This window comes from Pelmatolapia mariae, unplaced genomic scaffold (assembly GCF_036321145.2).
Source record: "Pelmatolapia mariae isolate MD_Pm_ZW unplaced genomic scaffold, Pm_UMD_F_2 NODE_ptg000431l+_length_32360_cov_1, whole genome shotgun sequence".
Classification (NCBI taxonomy): Eukaryota; Metazoa; Chordata; class Actinopteri; order Cichliformes; family Cichlidae; genus Pelmatolapia; species Pelmatolapia mariae.
Window position 1 is genome coordinate 5,597 of NW_027052117.1, and position 17,759 is coordinate 23,355.

General features: G+C 42.9%; 1 protein-coding gene across 4 annotated transcripts; it reads left to right on the plus strand.

Annotated features, from left to right (window-relative positions):
- Positions 1–564: 564 nt before the first annotated feature.
- LOC134623142 (NLR family CARD domain-containing protein 3-like) lies at positions 565–16,469 on the plus strand. 4 transcript variants are annotated; one of them, XM_063468345.1, is made up of 13 exons: positions 619–650; positions 1,668–1,738; positions 1,813–1,942; positions 2,194–2,295; positions 2,994–3,072; positions 3,967–4,168; positions 4,320–6,117; positions 7,519–7,692; positions 7,906–8,079; positions 8,256–8,429; positions 12,132–12,305; positions 14,317–14,363; positions 14,512–16,469. In XM_063468345.1, exons 3-13 carry the CDS (start codon positions 1,824–1,826, stop codon positions 15,048–15,050), a joined length of 3,582 nt encoding a protein of 1,193 aa, XP_063324415.1. In that variant the 5' UTR covers positions 619–650; positions 1,668–1,738; positions 1,813–1,823; the 3' UTR covers positions 15,051–16,469. The 4 variants fall into 4 exon arrangements, with proteins under 4 accessions (XP_063324414.1, XP_063324417.1, XP_063324415.1 ...); XM_063468344.1 differs by lacking the exon at positions 1,668–1,738 and having other exon boundaries at positions 565–650; XM_063468346.1 differs by lacking the exon at positions 619–650 and having other exon boundaries at positions 1,326–1,738.
- The last annotated feature ends 1,290 nt before the right edge of the window (positions 16,470–17,759 follow it).

A 17,759-nucleotide genomic window follows, 5' to 3' on the forward strand; every position in this document is an offset into this window, starting at 1 on the left:
GGACAATCTAGACATGTGTGACAATACTGAACATGTCACATGACTCACCTTAAACATCATGTGATCCACTCTCAGTCTGCACTTTCATTCATGACTTCAACAGGTTGAAATGAGCTTTGAAGAAACATTCAGTGAAATAAATCTTTCATGGATTCATGTGAGCAGCAGATGAACTTTGTACCAACAACATCTTCAATAACAGAGTCTGAATGAAGCTCAGGTGTTGATGCTGCTCCCTGATTGGACGGTTGGTTTCAGCTCTGCTCTCAGTCTTTACTGCACAGGTGAAGGTAGAAAGTGTGACTGGATCTATAGACTGGAAACAGAGAAACATGCTGAACATTTGAAGCTTTGCAGCAGAAATGTTCATGTTACAAATACAGCTGATCTGGGATCAGTGTGTTCACACCTGCAGCTACAACAAGGTTTCATGTCTCCACACGTCAGCATGTGAACTTTACTCTGACTCAGTCTGAGCAGTCAGACGGCATATTTTTACAGTAAACACATCAGCACACACAGAGCTAAGCTCCTCCCACCTGTGCTGCGTTTCAGGTGGAGTCCCGCCTCCTTCCAGGAAGCAGCTCACCTGTGTGTCCGTGTTTAGTGTCCAGGTGTGGAGTGGAGCTTGTTGTTGGTGTGAAGAAACTGTAAGTTTGCTTTGTTTCCTCCTTTAACAGTTTGTCTTTAGGAACTTTACTGTTTGTTCATGTTTGAGTTCTTCACACAACAAACTGTGTGTGTTTGTATTTCCGGTCTCTCCATTAAAGTCAGTGTGTAATGTTTCCTGGCTAACATCAGCTGTGTGCAGCTTAGTTCAGCACAAATCTGCCGCTCCATAGTTCACGGTAACGGACTCACAGCTGGACCAACGAGGCCGAGTGTGTCCTCACTCTGAGCTACGTTCGTGTTTGCGTACTTGTAGTTTGTACTTTGTGAGTTCACTCAGAGCCCACAGAGCACGCAGCGTACGTGATGACGTCACAGCCCTTTACCTCCTTTACTGTCACTGTGATTAATATTTACACACGAGACACCTGACAGCATGCTAACACTAAGCTAATGCTAAGCTAATGCTAAGCTAGCCAAGAACCCAGAGTGACGTTAAAGCTGAGTAAACACTGACCCCATACTAGGGCTGCCACAAACGATTATTTTGATAGTCGACTAGTCAGATCATCATCCATTGGACGTAAAACGTACAGCTTATAGCACCAGCAGCATCTGCACTTATATAACTATCATTAGCTTCCAGCTTTAAGTGTTTAAGGTCTGTGCTGATCACAGCAACAAAGAGGAAATGCCTCCAACATGCACATGCTCCAGATGTTTGTGCTCCAGATGTTTGTGCTCCAGATGTTTGTGCTCCAGGTGTCTGTGCTCCAGATGTCTGTGCTCCAGATGTCTGTGCTCCAGATGTTTGTGCTCCAGATGTTTGTGCTCCTGGTGAACAGGCTCACAGTTTCCTCCTTGAAATAAGTGTTTATATTGTTGTTATATTGTTGACCCACTATTGATCATGTGACTCATCACATGACCAATGGTGAGCGTCTCTTTCCTCTCAGGTTTAAATATCTGGGACTCTCCACCGTTTGGTTTTAGAACTGAAGAAGCTTCTTGGATGAAACGTCTTCCAGAAACTTAAAGACGTCTCTTTTCTCTCCAAGCTCCTTAGATCACATGACCTGGATGACTGAACCTACAGACATATTGATCTGGTTTCTAGGTCACATGACAGGTCAGAGGTCAGCGACTGTAACTCAGTGACTCCTGTTAATGTGACTCACTGAGTGTTTGTGGTTTACCTCTCAGACTGACTGAAGATGATGATGGAGGAAGAGGAGGACAGATCAGAGTCTGCAGGGTCCAGCTGTCCGTCTGTGAGGAGTGACCGGTCCAAAGGTCATAATCCAGGCTTCAGTGGTGAACCTGGACCAACGAGGTCAGAGAGCTGAACTCCCTGAGTAACAGAAATAATTCTGCTCTGACATTATAATCAGTGTTGATTCTGGTTGATTTTCTGTGTTTGTGAGCTGAGAGGAAATGAAAATGAGTTTGTAACAAAAATCAGATTTGTCCAGTTTTCCTGTAAAAAGCTGAACTCTAATCTAAGAGGATGTTACTGACAGGAAACAGCTGCATTATCTGCAGTCTGTGTGATCACAGCTGCTTCAATCATGTTTGTGTCTGCAGAGGTCAGAGGTCACAGTCTGCAGGGTCCAGCTGTCCGTCTGTGAGGAGTGACCGGTCCAAAGATGAACCTCCAGGCTTCAGTGGTGAACCTGGAGCAACGAGGTCAGAGAGCTGTGACGACTCCTTTACATGTTTGTGTTTCCTGGATAAATCTGACCTGAAACATCCTCAGATTGTTACAAAGATTCATAAAAAGAAAACAAAGAGAAAAGATCCAAATGTTCGACTTGGTCATTTGCTGTTTGAGGACAGTGATGCTCATATCTGTGGGGAAAGTGTGACCTGAGTGGGTTCATGTTTGTCTTTAAAGAGCTGCTCTGATTCTCTTTGTGTCTGATCTGTGAAACAGTCTGAGAGTCACACAGAGACCCAGCAGCTAAAGCCTGGATCATACTGGCTGCTGTTACTCCATCAGGACAACACTGGACCACAGTGGTGTTCATGGAAATCAATCAGTGCAACTTTACACTGGATTACCAAAAGTACTGACACGTCTGCCTTCACACACATGTGAACTTGAGTGACATCATATTCTGAATCCACACCATTTAATATGATGTCAGCCAAGAGTTCAACATATAACAGCTTAAACTGTTTTAAAAAGGTTTTTTCACAGGTTTAAAAGTGTTTACGGGAAATTTTAACAGTTCTTTCAGGAGCACATACATGAGGTCAGACACAGCTTTTAGAGGCTAAATTCACATTTTAGTAATGAAAGTGGCTTCGTGTGTGTGTGTGTGTGTGTGTGTGTGTGTGTGTGTGTGTGTGTGTGTGTGTGTGTGTCCATGGTTCCTCCACAGAGTGGACCAGCAGAGCTCAGAGGTTCCCAGTGGTCAGTCTGCCCAGCAGCATCAAACACAGCTGGACTCCATATTTATGGTCTGTACATGTACAACAGCTACTTTATTATTAATATTAATAATAATACATTTGTTTATAGCTCCCTTTCACAACACCAAGGACTCTGTGGACTAAATGAGCAAAAGAAAACAAACTTTGAAATCAGACGGTGCAAATGTGATGACAGGGAAACGTTTTAAACATCGAGGCTTTAAACAAAAACCAAAGTGAAACAGTTTGTAGTTGAGATCAGTGGGAATGAAGCTGAAGAACTGTTTCTACAATAACTTTGAGCTCTTAAAAAGAAAAACTAGCTGAAAGTCTTTCTGCAGTTTATGATTTTTATACATCTGTTTGTGGACAAGTCCAGTTTTACTGTAGAGCCTCTCAAGTTGGTGACAGCAGCCAAAGTTCACGTGTAAACCAGAGCAGCAAATCAGGTCCAAATGTGTTGTTCACAGTGAGTGGGATCATCAGTGTGCTGCTATGTTAACATCCTGCAGCAGGATGTGTTTGGTCAGAGAGTGGATAGATCACTAAGTCATTGTTGAGTTTAGGGGGACGGTAGACAGCTGGAGCAGGTTCAGCTGACACACAGTAGATTAAAGATAACTGAAAGCAGGAGTGAACCTTTAAGACCAGTTGTCTATATGATCAACTCAGTCACCTGAAACAAGTTTCTGGCTTCGATCATCAACCTGTTGGTAGTTCAGCTCTGAACACCAGTGAAATGTTTCTCACTGAAATCGCTGCATTCATATGAACAGAATCAATGTTTTGGGATGATGGAGTTGTGGAGAATGTCTCAGTTAATCAGATAAAGTTAAACTTACAATTGATGAAGAGATCATTGATGATTGCTCCTTGATCATAAAGAAGTGGGTGTAGACTGAAGTTCAGAGAGGTGGGTCATTCATAAATATTCTGTTCCAGCTGCTGGAGGACAACATCATCACTTTTGTGAAGAACGAGCTGAAGAAGATCCAGAAGGCTCTGAATCCAAATAAGCCCCAGTGCTTGGAGTTTCAGAGGGAGGATGATGAGCAGAGGAGCAGCAGAGAGGCATTTGTGAAGATCACAGTGGACTTCCTGAGGAGAATGAAGCAGGAGGAGCTGGCTGAGCGTCTGCAGAGACGTAAGAGGATTTATCTAAAGATTTAAGCTGCTGCATAAATGAGACACCTGTGACACCAGTGTGTTCAGTCATTTCTCAGTGGGTCAGAAAATGTCATCAGCATTTTGTAAAATAGGATTGTTGAAGTTGTATTTTTATTATTATTATTCAGAACTTCCAGCTGAAGTTTGTCATCGTAAACTCAAGTCTAAGCTGAAGAAGAAGTTCCAGTGTGTGTTTGAGGGCATCGCTAAAGCAGGAAGCCCAACCCTTCTGAATCAGATCTACACAGAGCTCTACATCACAGAGGGAGGGACTGCAGAGGTCAATGATGAACATGAGGTCAGACAGATTGAAACAGCATCCAGGAAACCAGACAGACCAGAAACAACCATCAGACAAGAAGACATCTTTAAAGCCTCACCTGGAAGAGACCAACCAATCAGAACAGTGCTGACAAAGGGAGTGGCTGGCATTGGGAAAACAGTCTTAACACAGAAATACAGCCTGGACTGGGCTGAAGACAAAGCCAACCAGGACATCCAGTTCATATTTCCATTCACTTTCAGAGAGCTGAATGTGCTGAAAGAGGAAAAGTTCAGCTTGGTGGGACTTGTTCATCGCTTCTTTACTGAAACCAAAGAAGCAGGAATCTGCAGCTTTGAAGACTTCCAGGTTGTCTTCATCTTTGATGGTCTGGATGAGTGTCGACTTCCTCTGGACTTCCACAAAACTACAATCCTAACTGACCCTAGAAAGTCCACCTCAGTGGATGTGCTGCTGATAAACCTCATCAGGGGGAAACTGCTTCCCTCTGCTCGCCTCTGGATAACCACACGACCTGCAGCAGCCAATCAGATCCCTCCTGACTGTGTTGGCATGGTGACAGAGGTCAGAGGGTTCACTGACCCACAGAAGGAGGAGTACTTCAGGAAGAGATTCAGAGATGAGGAGCAGGCCAGCAGGATCATCTCCCACATCAAGAAAGCTCGAAGCCTCCACATCATGTGCCACATCCCAGTCTTCTGCTGGATCACTGCTACAGTTCTGGAGGATGTGCTGGAAACCAGAGAGGGAGGACAGCTGCCCCAGACCCTGACTGAGATGTACATCCACTTCCTGGTGGTTCAGGCCAAAGTGAAGAAGGTCAAGTATGATGGAGGAGCTGAGACGGATCCACACTGGAGTCCAGAGAGCAGGAAGATGATTGGGTCACTGGGAAAACTGGCTTTTGATCAGCTGCAGAAAGGAAACCTGATCTTCTATGAATCAGACCTGACAGAGTGTGGCATCGATATCAGAGCAGCCTCAGTGTACTCAGGAGTGTTCACACAGATCTTTAAAGAGGAGAGAGGACTGTACCAGGACAAGGTGTTCTGCTTTGTTCATCTCAGTGTTCAGGAGTTTCTGGCTGCTCTTCATGTCCATCTGACCTTCATCAACTCTGGACTCAATCTGCTGGAAGAACAACAACAAACCTCCCAGAAGTCTGAAACAGGAGAATCTGCAGAGAAACACTTCTACCAGAGTGCTGTGAACAAGGCCTTACAGAGTCCAAATGGACACCTGGACTTGTTCCTCCGCTTCCTCCTGGGTCTTTCACTGCAGACCAATCAGACTCTCCTACGAGCCCTGATGTCACAGACAGGAAGTATCTCAGGAATCACTCTAGCAACAGTCCAGTACATCAAGGAGAAGCTCCGTAAGAATCTGTCTGCAGAGAAAAGCATCAATCTGATCCACTGTCTGAATGAACTGAATGATCGTTCTCTAGTGGAGGAGATCCAACAGCACAGGACTTCAGGAAGTCTCTCCACAGGTAAACTGTCTCCTGCTCAGTGCTCAGCTCTGACCTTCATCTTACTGTCATCAGAAGAAGATCTGGATGTGTTTGACTTCAAGAAATACTCTGCTTCAGAGGAGGCTCTTCTGAGAATGCTGCCAGTGGTCAAAGCCTCCAACAAAGCTCTGTAAGTAAACATGTTGTCATCGCTTCATTGTTAAAATCATGGGAAATAAATCAGAAATGCTGAGTTCAAAGAGCACTGTAACATTTTTTAAATAGTAAATGAAATGATCATCAGTCACTCAGTAAATATCTGGTAGTTTTAATGTTTCACTCCAGCATTTCTAAAACACACTTTGTTCTGTAACTCTTATCAAAGCACAATCCAGACCCAGCCTATAAGAAGCTCTGATGCTTCAGCCCCTCTGACAGGTTTATGATCCTCAGCTTGTTCACTTGTCTCCAACTCCAGGAGTTTGGTTGTTTTATTCTAAAGCACAAACTTCACCTGCCAGACTTCACCTACATCTTTTTCTGATGTTCGTAATTTAAGTTCAAGTTTGCATCTCACTTTCAGTGCACACTCTCCCTTTTTAAATATAAATCTCTGCTGTCATGTTTTCATCCCGTATGGAGGGAGAACTTCGGTCTTCATTACTGAAATTGCCTCTAAGGTCGTGTTTCTTGTCAGTAACCAGTAACTGTAAGGCTTCCATAACCAGTGTTCCCACAGAATTACTCTCTACAGTTTCCTCCCACTGTCCACAGACATGCAGTTAGGTTACCTGGTGATCTAAACTTCATGCAGGTGTAGTGAGAGTGGTTGTCTGTCCCTCTGTGGGCTTACTGGGAGAGACTGGATGGATCTCTGCTTTGTCTTTGATATATCCTGACAGCAAACATTCTCCATGAAGTCTGTTTCAGCTCATCTCCTTTATACGCACCTTTAACAGGAAGAGTTTTATACAGCTAGTGTTTAAAATCCAGTGTTCCTCACAATACACAGGTAATGAGCATAATGATTATTGAATTACTAAAATTTTCTAAAATAATTGCTTTAGTTAATATTGTATGATAGTGTACACAGAATTAGAATAGAATAGAATAATCCTTTAATTGTCCCACAAGGGGAAATTTGGTTGTAACAGCAGCCAAAAACACACATATACAAACAAACAGCACACAGGACACAGAACAGAAACATACACAATGTTTCTTACATATTTACATTAAGGACAGTGGTTACTATATACAGAGAGTACTGTACAGTTATTAAATAAAATAAAAATAACTACAGGTAAGAGGCAAACCAGGTTGTAGTGCGAATTGGTTAATTATTAGCTCAGTATGTAGAGTGGTCGCCCCATGATCATAAGGTCAGGGGTCGAATCCACCGAATAGCTACCTTGTGGTACCCCTGAGCAAGGTACCATCAAGGTACCATCATGTGCACTGGATTGGTAGCACTCATAGTCTCATAGGTTTAAAATAAAATAAAAAAAAGGTTCAACATATAAACAAATTTAATTTGATCACATATATTGTTTGTTTGTTTTTTGTTTTGTTTTTCCCCTTTCTCTCTCAGACTGAGCAGCTGTAACATCTCAGAGGAAGGCTGTGAAGTATTATTGTCAGCCGTCAGCTCCCAGTCCTGTAGTCTGAGAGAGCTGGACCTGAGTACCAACAGCCTGAAGGCTTCAGCAGTAAAGCTTCTGTCTGCTGCAGTGGAGAGTCCACACGCCAAACTGAATGTTCTGAGGTCAGATCAATTTGTATTCTGTTTAGTTCTGTTTGTTTATGTGTTTGATGTTTGTTTTGGTTCATATCTTTATCCAGTTATCCTTGTTTCATAGCATTTTTATTCATTTCCAAGTTGAAGTGAAGTTTTACTAACCTGCTCAGCACAAGACAATAAGCTATTGCACCCTGATTACACTTTAACAACAATCTTTGTTCATGTTTTTATCTTCAGACTTAACATCTGTGAACTCTCAGAGGGAAACTGTGAAGCTCTGTCCTCAGTTCTCAGCTCACAGTCCTCTAGTCTGACAGAGCTGGACCTGAGTATCAGAAAGCTGCAGGATTCAGGAGTGAAGCTTCTGTCTGCTGGACTACAACGTTTAAACTGTAAACTGAATAATCTGAGGTCAGATCAGAAAACATTTTGTTTTTAGAATTATTAATTAAAGTTCATCCATATGATGTTGTATCTTAGTATGTTTATGTTTCCTTTAAAAATAGAAAGTCAACATTTAATGTTGTGAAATGTATTAACAAACTCTACATGAGTATTTGTTGTATAGACTGTCTTTTATTTTTCAGACTGAGTGGCTGTAACCTGTCAGAGAGAAGATGTGAAGCTCTGTGCTCAGTCCTCAGCTCCCAGTCCTCCAGTCTGAGAGAGCTGGACCTGAGTAACTCTGACCTGCAGGATTCAGGAGTGAAGCTTCTGTCCTCTGGACTAAAGAGTTCACAGTGTGCAGTGGAAACTCTCAGGTCAGGATTCAAACTTTTCCACAGATGATCATTTAAAATGTGATTTATATTATTGTATAAACAGGTAACCTTTATACAGCTGTCAAGTGAACTTTTATTTACATTTGAGTGGATAATTGGACTCTGAATTACTAAAAGTTGTTATAGTCATGTCTTTGTTAAAAAAATACTTCATGTACTGCCTAATTTAAAGATTTAGGCTCCTTTGGGCCAATAATATATATATTTGATTTCTTTGTGAATGAAATTAGGAGGATATTGGCGACTACTGATTGGTTCGCTGTTTGTTTTTTATTCACAGTACTTACTTAAATTTAAAGCTGATTTCTCAAAATGAGATGTTTATCTTTTCTTCTACAACACTTGGAGCCACCAAATCTTCTTGCTTGATTTATTCATTACAGTTCGATTTAAAGAATATTAGACTCATAACATAATAAATATATTTATTTCACTTCTTCTTGAGAGAAAGAAAGGGACGACTGGGTGAGCTCCAGTGGTTCATCCCAGCAGAGAGAGCGGCACACTGGGCTGCAAATGATCACAGTAGTAATGGCCATAGTTTGATAAAACAGGTAGTCTTAATACAGGGTTCTGGTGCTGATGTGGGGGAGGGGACTTGCCCGGTACTAACTACGTACTACTAAGTCTGTGAAGGTTCTCAGTCATCCAGGTCATCGTAGTCTAAGGAGCTTGCAAAGAAAAGCGTCTGGACTTCTTTAAGTTACTTGAAGACGTTTCACCTCTCATCCGAGAAGCTTCTTCAGTTCTAAGGTCAAAGGGTGGAGAGTCCCAGATATAAACCTAGTGGGAGTTTCCCCCCCCCACAGAGGGACAAAAGGACCCCCTGATGATCCTCTAATCGCCTGAGCCAAGGTGTGAAACTGGGTGTGGGTCACAATCAGCCAGAGTTTCGGGTGAGTTCATTGTGAAACCTGGCCCCACCTTATCATGCGAATTCCTGAGGTCAGATGGCCCAGGATGTGAGTGGGCGTTAAGGCGTCTGGGAAGGGAACTCAAAACTGGATTATAGATGGCAGACAGTTGGTGTCGTAAACCACGGCCTCTGTTCAAAGATGGTCGCTCACAGTGGACATAGATGGCTTCTTTCACTCCTTCTTTACGACACCAACTCTCTGCCGTCTATAATCCAGTTTTGAGTTCCCTCCCCAGACGCCTTAACGCCCACTCACATCCTGGGCCATCTGACCTCAGGAATTCACATGATAAGTCCAAACACTTTTCTTTGCAAGCTCCTTTGACTACCTACTACTAACTACGTCATCCAGATGTCTTCCCTACTAACCCTGATAAGAAGTAACTGCAGTAGCCTTATAGGTCAAATCAGTTTCACCTGTTAAAGTTAGCTCCACTATTATTGGTGTCACTTGTTATTTCTGGGATGAGTTTAGTGGCCTGAACAGCTGCTTAAAGTAAAGGTTATTTTTATTATTATTATTTAATTATTAAGTCCGGGGTAACCTGCAAGAGCTGTTTGCACAAAGAATAATACTCAGACTTTTAGGTTTTATCATTTTACACAAGGTTTAAAAATGAATGTCCACAACTGAATTGCAGAAATTGTTACTGAGCTAATACTGATGTAGTTGTTATCTTTGGTAAGGAGAGGTTGGAGGAAGGATGAGCACAGTCAGGCCTAAAGATGCTCTTAATAATAATAATGGATTGCATTTATATAGCGCTTTTCGAGACCCTCAAAGACACTTGCCACTATTCATTCACTCTCACATTCACACACTGGTGGAGGCAGCTACAGTTGTAGCCACAGCTGCCCTGGGACAGACTGACAGAAGCGAGGCTGCCATATCGGGCCATCGGCCCCTCTGGTCAACACCAGTAAGCGGTAGGTGAAGTGTCTTGCCCAAGGACAAAACGACCAAGACAGAGAGAGCTGGCTCATCAGACAGACAAGCTCATCTTGTAACCTACTGGTTCACTGGTCAGCACACCGGCTAACTAGCACACCGGCTAACTAGCAGATCAGCTAACTAGCAGTCCAGCTAACTGCAGCCACAAGCTGAAGCACGATTAAATGTAGTGGAGATATCAGGGATTACACTGGTGTGTCCGATTCACTCTTTAGCACTCCGGTCACTCCGGTGTGTCACCAGAACACCACTGAAGGCCAAATGATCCCAGCGTGTGGAACAAGGAGCTTAAGGTTCGGATTGAGGCACTTTATTCTTTCACTGATTGATTCTTGTGGCTGTGATCACGTGTGTGGTTTCTTACAAAAAGGAAGTACACAATACAAATACATGACAAATAAGATGAATAGATAAGATACATATCCAGTTATATGCATACGTCAGTATAGCTAACATAAACATATATAAGGTCAAAGATCACAGTACTATAATGCAGTAATGTTAAACACAAAGGTGTATATCTACATAAATCTATCCTATCAGTGATCAGGGTACTGTAGTATACTTCTACTACATAAACTATACAAACTAAATGACATTATTGTGACTTTAAGTTACCATCAGTACAGACGAACTGATGGTAGTTGTACAAAATAAAGGCTTTATTATTGTGAAGGGTTAAACTAAGATCAGCTGATTACCTCATAACAAATTGTTCCCACTCTTCATTATTATCATGTACTGTAACTCCCAGGTAACCATGGTTACCCAGCCACGCCCAGTAGTCTCCAGAGAGACCAACAGCAGGTTCATGTTGTAACGCCGTGGCTTTCGTAGTCTCTCCTTCTTCTACAGCTCATGTGTTCTTCTTGTGATGCTGCGTCTTGAGGCTCATATATGCCGTCATTTGTTGATCCTAAGAACGTTCCTCAGACCGACTTCTTCAACAACACTAATCTGCCTGCAGTTTGTAGCTACTCACTTCACTGTGGCGTTTGTTAGCTTGTCTTTCTTTGGTTTATCTAGACTCCTCCCACCAGCTGAATCTACGTAGTCTGCCCAAGCCTCCCACCTCTGTTTGTTTGGGTTTGTTTGCTGCCATCAACAGCGTGTAATGCATTTAAGTGATACTTCAGACTTGAAGTACTCCGACGATAAAAAACTCAACTTTGCTTAGAAATAACTTTAGTTGTATCAACACTGCCCTCTGGAATAATTAGACTTTGGTGACAAACTGATGTGATCTCCATGTTTCCTTTGTTGGACTGTGGGCGAGTGTCAGAACTGAATGTACTGAGTAACATGTAGAGTTTAAACATGTGTCAGTTCCAGTTTTAGAGCTCTAAAGTGCAGCTATCATGTTAGGAATATGTGAGGAATAGACAGAAACACTGAGCACACTGAAGTCAAATCTTTATTTATCCAGTTCATCTGTAGGCTGAGCTCAGTCCATCCATTTAGTGAAATGATGTTTAAAGGTCTCCTTGTTCTGTGAGCGTGCACAGATCCTGAAGCAGAAAGCCTGGGTTAACAGAGAAATGATCATCACTGTGATGATGCTCATCATCTCTGACTGGGATTTGAGGTTTTGTCAAAGCAGCAAAGAAAGCCTGGCTATGTTGGACTGGGTGTGGAAGCAGCTCCCAGTTTGAGTTCAGGAGACAGACACCCTCTCTACTTTGAAGATCAGCTTCAAACTTTCCTTTTTGATAAAGCTTATAGTTCGAGCTGGATCAGGTGACCCTGAACCATCCCTTAGTTATGCTGCCATAGAGATGGATAACAGACGGATTGTTGTTTTGTGTGTCTGCAGTCTGTCAGGCTGTCTGATCACAGAGGAAGGCTGTACTTCTCTGGCCTCAGCTCTGAGCTCCAACCCCTCCCATCTGAGAGAGCTGGACCTGAGCTACAATCATCCAGGAGACTCAGGAATGAAGCTGCTGTCAGCTGGACTGAAGGATCCAGGCTGGAGGCTGGACACTCTCAGGTATGAAGAATGTCTGATAGAGGAGGAAGAGCTGGAAACATTTCCTGTGTCTTTCACTCACTTCCTGTTTGTTTCCTGCAGATGACACATGAACAATCACACATGCAGGAATATTTTCAGGGACAGACACACTAGTCTAGCTGGATAGTACATGGATATTTATGTAGGGGGCTCCAAGGAGTCTGTTTGCAGGAACATTAATAGGTCCATAAATATTTGGACAGAGACAACATTTTGTAACTTTAGATACACTTTATTAGGTCACAGGTGTGCTATACCTGAGATAGATGCCACTGTGTACCTAATAAAGTGTCAGCCATGTGTATGTTTCCCATGCTGTATGTCCACAGTCACAGTGACAGTCAGTGACACTGACAGAAGGATGAAACAAGGCTGTGAATCATTTCAGTCTGTGTGTGACAAAGAGGCAGACAGGAGCAGCTAACATTTGGAAATGGAAGCTTAAATACTGGAAACTCTACATTCACGGCTGAATTCACAATAGATTTGTTCTCAAGTGCACATTTAGCCGCTAATGCTAATACTGTTTTCCCTTTGCTTTCTACAACTTGAGCAGCTATTGCTAAGTAGGCCACTTTGCTCTGCTAAGGATTTGTGTGACCATGATGGAAACTCTGATAAGCTAATGCTGCTAAGTTAATGCTATTTATGGGCCCTGTTAGAATCAATATTTCATTCTCATTCTGTTGTTTGAGAACAATATTAACGTTTCACATCATTATAACACAAGAGAAAAGGGTATTAGTGTTAGCCACTAATGCTTATTCACTTCAAATCAGCATTACTTAAAGGGAAAAGAATTAGCATTATCTAATAATGTTGACCTTGGCCCACTGGAAAAGTTCAGAACTAAAGATTTAGGAGTGTTTCTCGATAGCTCTTTCTCATTTGAGAAACAAATAAATTCTGCTTTTAAAACCAGCTGTAAGGGGTTTGCTTAGAAATATTTACTCATATATGAGTTTTATAATCGATTGCATAATGATAGAGGTTCGATCCTTAGTAGTCTGTGAAGACTCTGTGTGCCTTCCAGAGTGCTCTGGCATGCACACACACCTTAAGGTCATGAGAGAGGTCGTACCTTCTCTTACTGATTTATGGTGTAGGAGGACACCTACTCTGTGTCTGGTTAAGTATAAGAGCCCTTTGTTAGGGGGACCGCTGGACTCTTAGCACCAGCTTTGGGGTCACAGGGTCACATCTGGAACACACACACACACACACACACACACACACACACACACACACACATACCTACACTATGCACAGACTGGTACTCTTTGTTCATACCTGTGTAAGACGTCATATGTTAATGAACTTATGCATATTCATGTAAGCTCAATAAAGAGCAGTGTTACGAGGGAGCAGACGAGAGCGACTGAGGTCAAGTGAAGGAACGGCGCTGTCACAGTTCTCTCCCTCATCAATTGTCTGGTTCCAGCGGTGGCTCTGTGCTAGACGACCCATCACCAGCTGTTTCCACTGGTTACCAGTACGTCGTAGAATCCACTTCCAGATCTTGTTGTCTTTAAATCTCTGAGTGGATCGGCTCCATCTTATCTCTCTTTAACAAAATAATCCAAGTGGAGCCCTCAGGTCTGCAGATAAGCAGCTTCTGACCAGAACTAGCCGTAAAAACAGAGGTGAGCTTTATCGATGGCTGCAGCCAAACTCTGGAACAGTCGCCCTTCACATCAGGTCGTCACCAACACTCGACATGTTTAAAACCCGGTTGGAAACACATTTGTACTCTGTAGCTTTCAATCCTGACGAGTCTTTATAGTAATTACTGTGTATGTTTCCTATTTTATCTCTACTCTGTGCAGCACTTTGGCTCAAGCTGTTTTTAAATGTGCTGATAAATAAATGTAGATTTCTTTGAATCAAACAGTGGAGCCGAGCTTTGAGCTCAGTGTGTAACAGTGTGTGTGTGAGAGCCATGTAATGTCCATGTGTGCATGCTGACTGCTCTGACCCCTCCTCCTTTCAGGGCGGAGCCTGCTGGAGTCCGATGGTTGAGACCAGGTCTGAGGAAGTGTAAGTGTGTTTTTAATGGGATTCATGAAAACAAAGCAGCACACATTCAACCATCTTCATCATGTCAGGAGTCATCATCAAAGTGTCAATCAATGAACAGATGATGGATCAATAACTGCAGCTGGATTGTGTTTGTTCTCTCCATCAGATTCCTGTCAACTCACAATCGACACAAACACAGTGAACACAGAGCTCCAACTGTCTGACAACAACAGGAAGGTGACACATGTGTGGGAGGTTCAGTCATATCCTGATCATCCAGACAGATTTGATGGTCGTCAACAGCTGCTGTGTAGAGATGGTCTGACTGGTCGCTGTTACTGGGAGGTCGAGTGGAGAGGAAACGTTTATATATCAGTGAGTTACAGAAGCATCAGAAGGAAAGGAGGCAGAGACTGTGTGTTTGGATGGAATGATCAGTCCTGGAGTCTGTACTGTGATTATAATGGTCCTCATTCTGTCCATCACAATAACAGAGTAACATGCATCTCCTCCTCCTCCTCCTCCTCCTCCTCTGTCTCTAACAGAGCAGCAGTGTATGTGGACTGTCCTGCTGGCACTCTGTCCTTCTACAGAGTCTCCTCTGACACTCTGATCCACCTCCACACCTTCAACACCACATTCACTCAAACTCTTTATCCTGGGTTTAGGGTCTTGTCTCGTGGTTCCTCAGTGTCCCTGTGCTGAGTGTAAAGAGTGTCTCCTGTTAGAGAAAGTTCAGTCTGTACATGTCTGTCTCTTTCACTCACAAACACGTTTTCACATTCATGGATTCAATCAGTTGATGTTTGAAACTCTTCTAAATGATTCCTTGTAAACTTCTTCCTCTTCAGTCACAAACAAACAGGAAGTGATGTCACATGTGTTCCTGTCCACACAGCAGAATGAGTCTATTGCTGACAGTGATGTACAAACAGAGTGAGCATTTCTGAGGCCAAAATAAACTGAGTAGTTCACTGAATGAACACTGTGAGCTCAGTTCCTTCATCATTAGTATGGATTATATATGTATATGTATTATATTAGTATCATATATATCAGGTGCTGCTGGTTTCAGTCATTGTGCAAATGTGCTGTTTGTAAGGTTGTAAAGCTGCAGTCAGCTGAGACTGAAGAAGTCACCTGATCAGTGAGCAAAGGTGAAAACGTCCAGATGAACAGAATCAAGCTTTTGGGATCAGCCAGCAATGCAGCATCATTGTTGTTCAGGTTCAGAGGTTTGCAGGAATGAACTGATGACCAGAAACAGCTGCAGAGTCCAATAAAATACCAGCTGGAGTTCAGCTGCATTTGAAGAAGTCAAAGAAAAGTAAGGATGGCAAAGGGCCATGTTTTCTTATTTATGTTCCCCATGGTTCACCAGCTCTCACACAACATCAGCACCAATGATCCACGTCCTTATAAACCTCTGAATCAGGTCCTGAAGCTGTGACGTCCTGAGTGAAGACCTCACTGATCACATGACTCTGGTCACCTGGACTCAGTGTTTCTGAAGCAGTGTGCTGGGTTTTTACAAATACGTGGCTGCTGCCTGATGTTGGGCCCACAGAGGAAGACGACTCACTCACTCTTCTTCACTTCCTCCTTAAACATGTGGAAGGAGAGCAAAGTGCTGCCAGACTCTTATTTCTGACAGGAACAGAAGAAACCACAGCAAACTGGTCCAGTTCTTCATCTTCATCACAATCTATTTATTTCTGATGGTGTCTTCAGTCTGAGGGTTTGAAGTTTCCATGTCTGTGTGATGTGTGGTGTGAAGGCTGCTGGTTAAACTGGGACTGAGTGCTCATAGAGAGATGCTCCATGAGTCCCAGTACAGACTACAAACATGGTGGAAACTTAGCTTTGATATCCACACACTCTGCACGTCTGTGAGTAACTGTGATGAAGATGTGCAGAGATCTGTGTCCAAACAGGAGGAAGACTGTAAAGACTCTGTGCTTCTAACAGCCTCTGTTAACATATGTGAGGCTGTTTGTTGTTGTTGCCATGGAGCTTTTCACTGTTTGGGTCAGCAGGTCATGTGATCAGGTTTGTTCTGCTGGACGATGGTTCAGTGTCAGGGTTTGTTTGCATTCATCAATAAATATCTAAATAAATCAAAGACTCCATGTTTGTTCTTTCATCATGTGACCTCTGCTCATCCATCTCTGTGTGTATCAGGATACATTTAGTTCATAATACACGAGTCAGAGAAATCAAACAAAAGACAGCGTGATGTCCTGTATGGACAGGTGGAAGGAACCAAGTCCTCAGCTGAAACACTCGTGTTTGTCCACAGGAAACACAGCAGGAAACAAAGAAGCTCATGGATAACACACTTCCTGTCAGTCACAATGAGGCTGCAGCCAAACACAGAAAGGTGTTTTTGTCCAGATGAGCCCAGAGAAGAAACACGAGTGTTCACAGACATCAGAAGCTCAGAGAGGTGAAACATGAGGTTGGAGTCCTCGTCAGCATCCAGAAGAGCTGCTGTGAAACCCTGAGTACTCATGACAGACTCTGATGGCACAAACACATCATGATTCAAACATGAAGACAAACATGGAGCTCCTGATCCTCCTGCATGAGAACAAGCTGACATGAGCGCTGTGTCTGAGAGTGTCTCCCTGTCACAGTGACAAGAACACAGCTGCTGCTCACAGTCATTAAACTGACCTGAGGTCAGCTGCTAGCACGTCTCTGTGCTCCTTACATATGAACCATGTGACCTCACATCAGTGCTGTGGATGACTGTAGTCATAGAAGAGTAGAGCTGGAGCAGGTGGTGTGAGGAGGAGGAGGAGGTGGTGTATTCTAGTTAACGCAGTACTGAAACACTCCAGCAGAGGGCGCTGTTAAGTCCTTATTGTAACACAGTTACTGTGTGCAGTTATACTTCATACATAATCTGCACTTATTTCCATCAGACATGCTGTCAGTAAATGATTGTTTCTATTGATTCTACTTCCTGTTGACTAGTTTGATGACAGTGAAACAATCACAGCTGATTGTGTGATGATGTCACTGTTACATTCAGTGTGTGTGACATCATGTTAGTGCAGCTGATAACAGCCTGGTTCTGTTAGAAACACATGAACGTGTCCATAGATCAGTGTGTGTTTAACATGAGAGCTTCAGCCCTGCTGATGTGTTCAATAAAGACATGCAGGAAAACTGATGAGACTCTGAAATAACTCTTTATATTTATAATGTAACTCTGCATCAAAAGAACAACAAAGGATCCCAGACAGCTTTATGTGAACAAAGACCATGTTTCTGTGTTTCTAACAGTTTGACATTATTAGGAAACAGACTGCAGTGAACAGGATTTATAAAGAGCTTATATATAAAGATATGACAGCTGTTTGTTGATCACTCTGTGTTTGGACCTGATCAGTCCAGCTGTTTACTTGA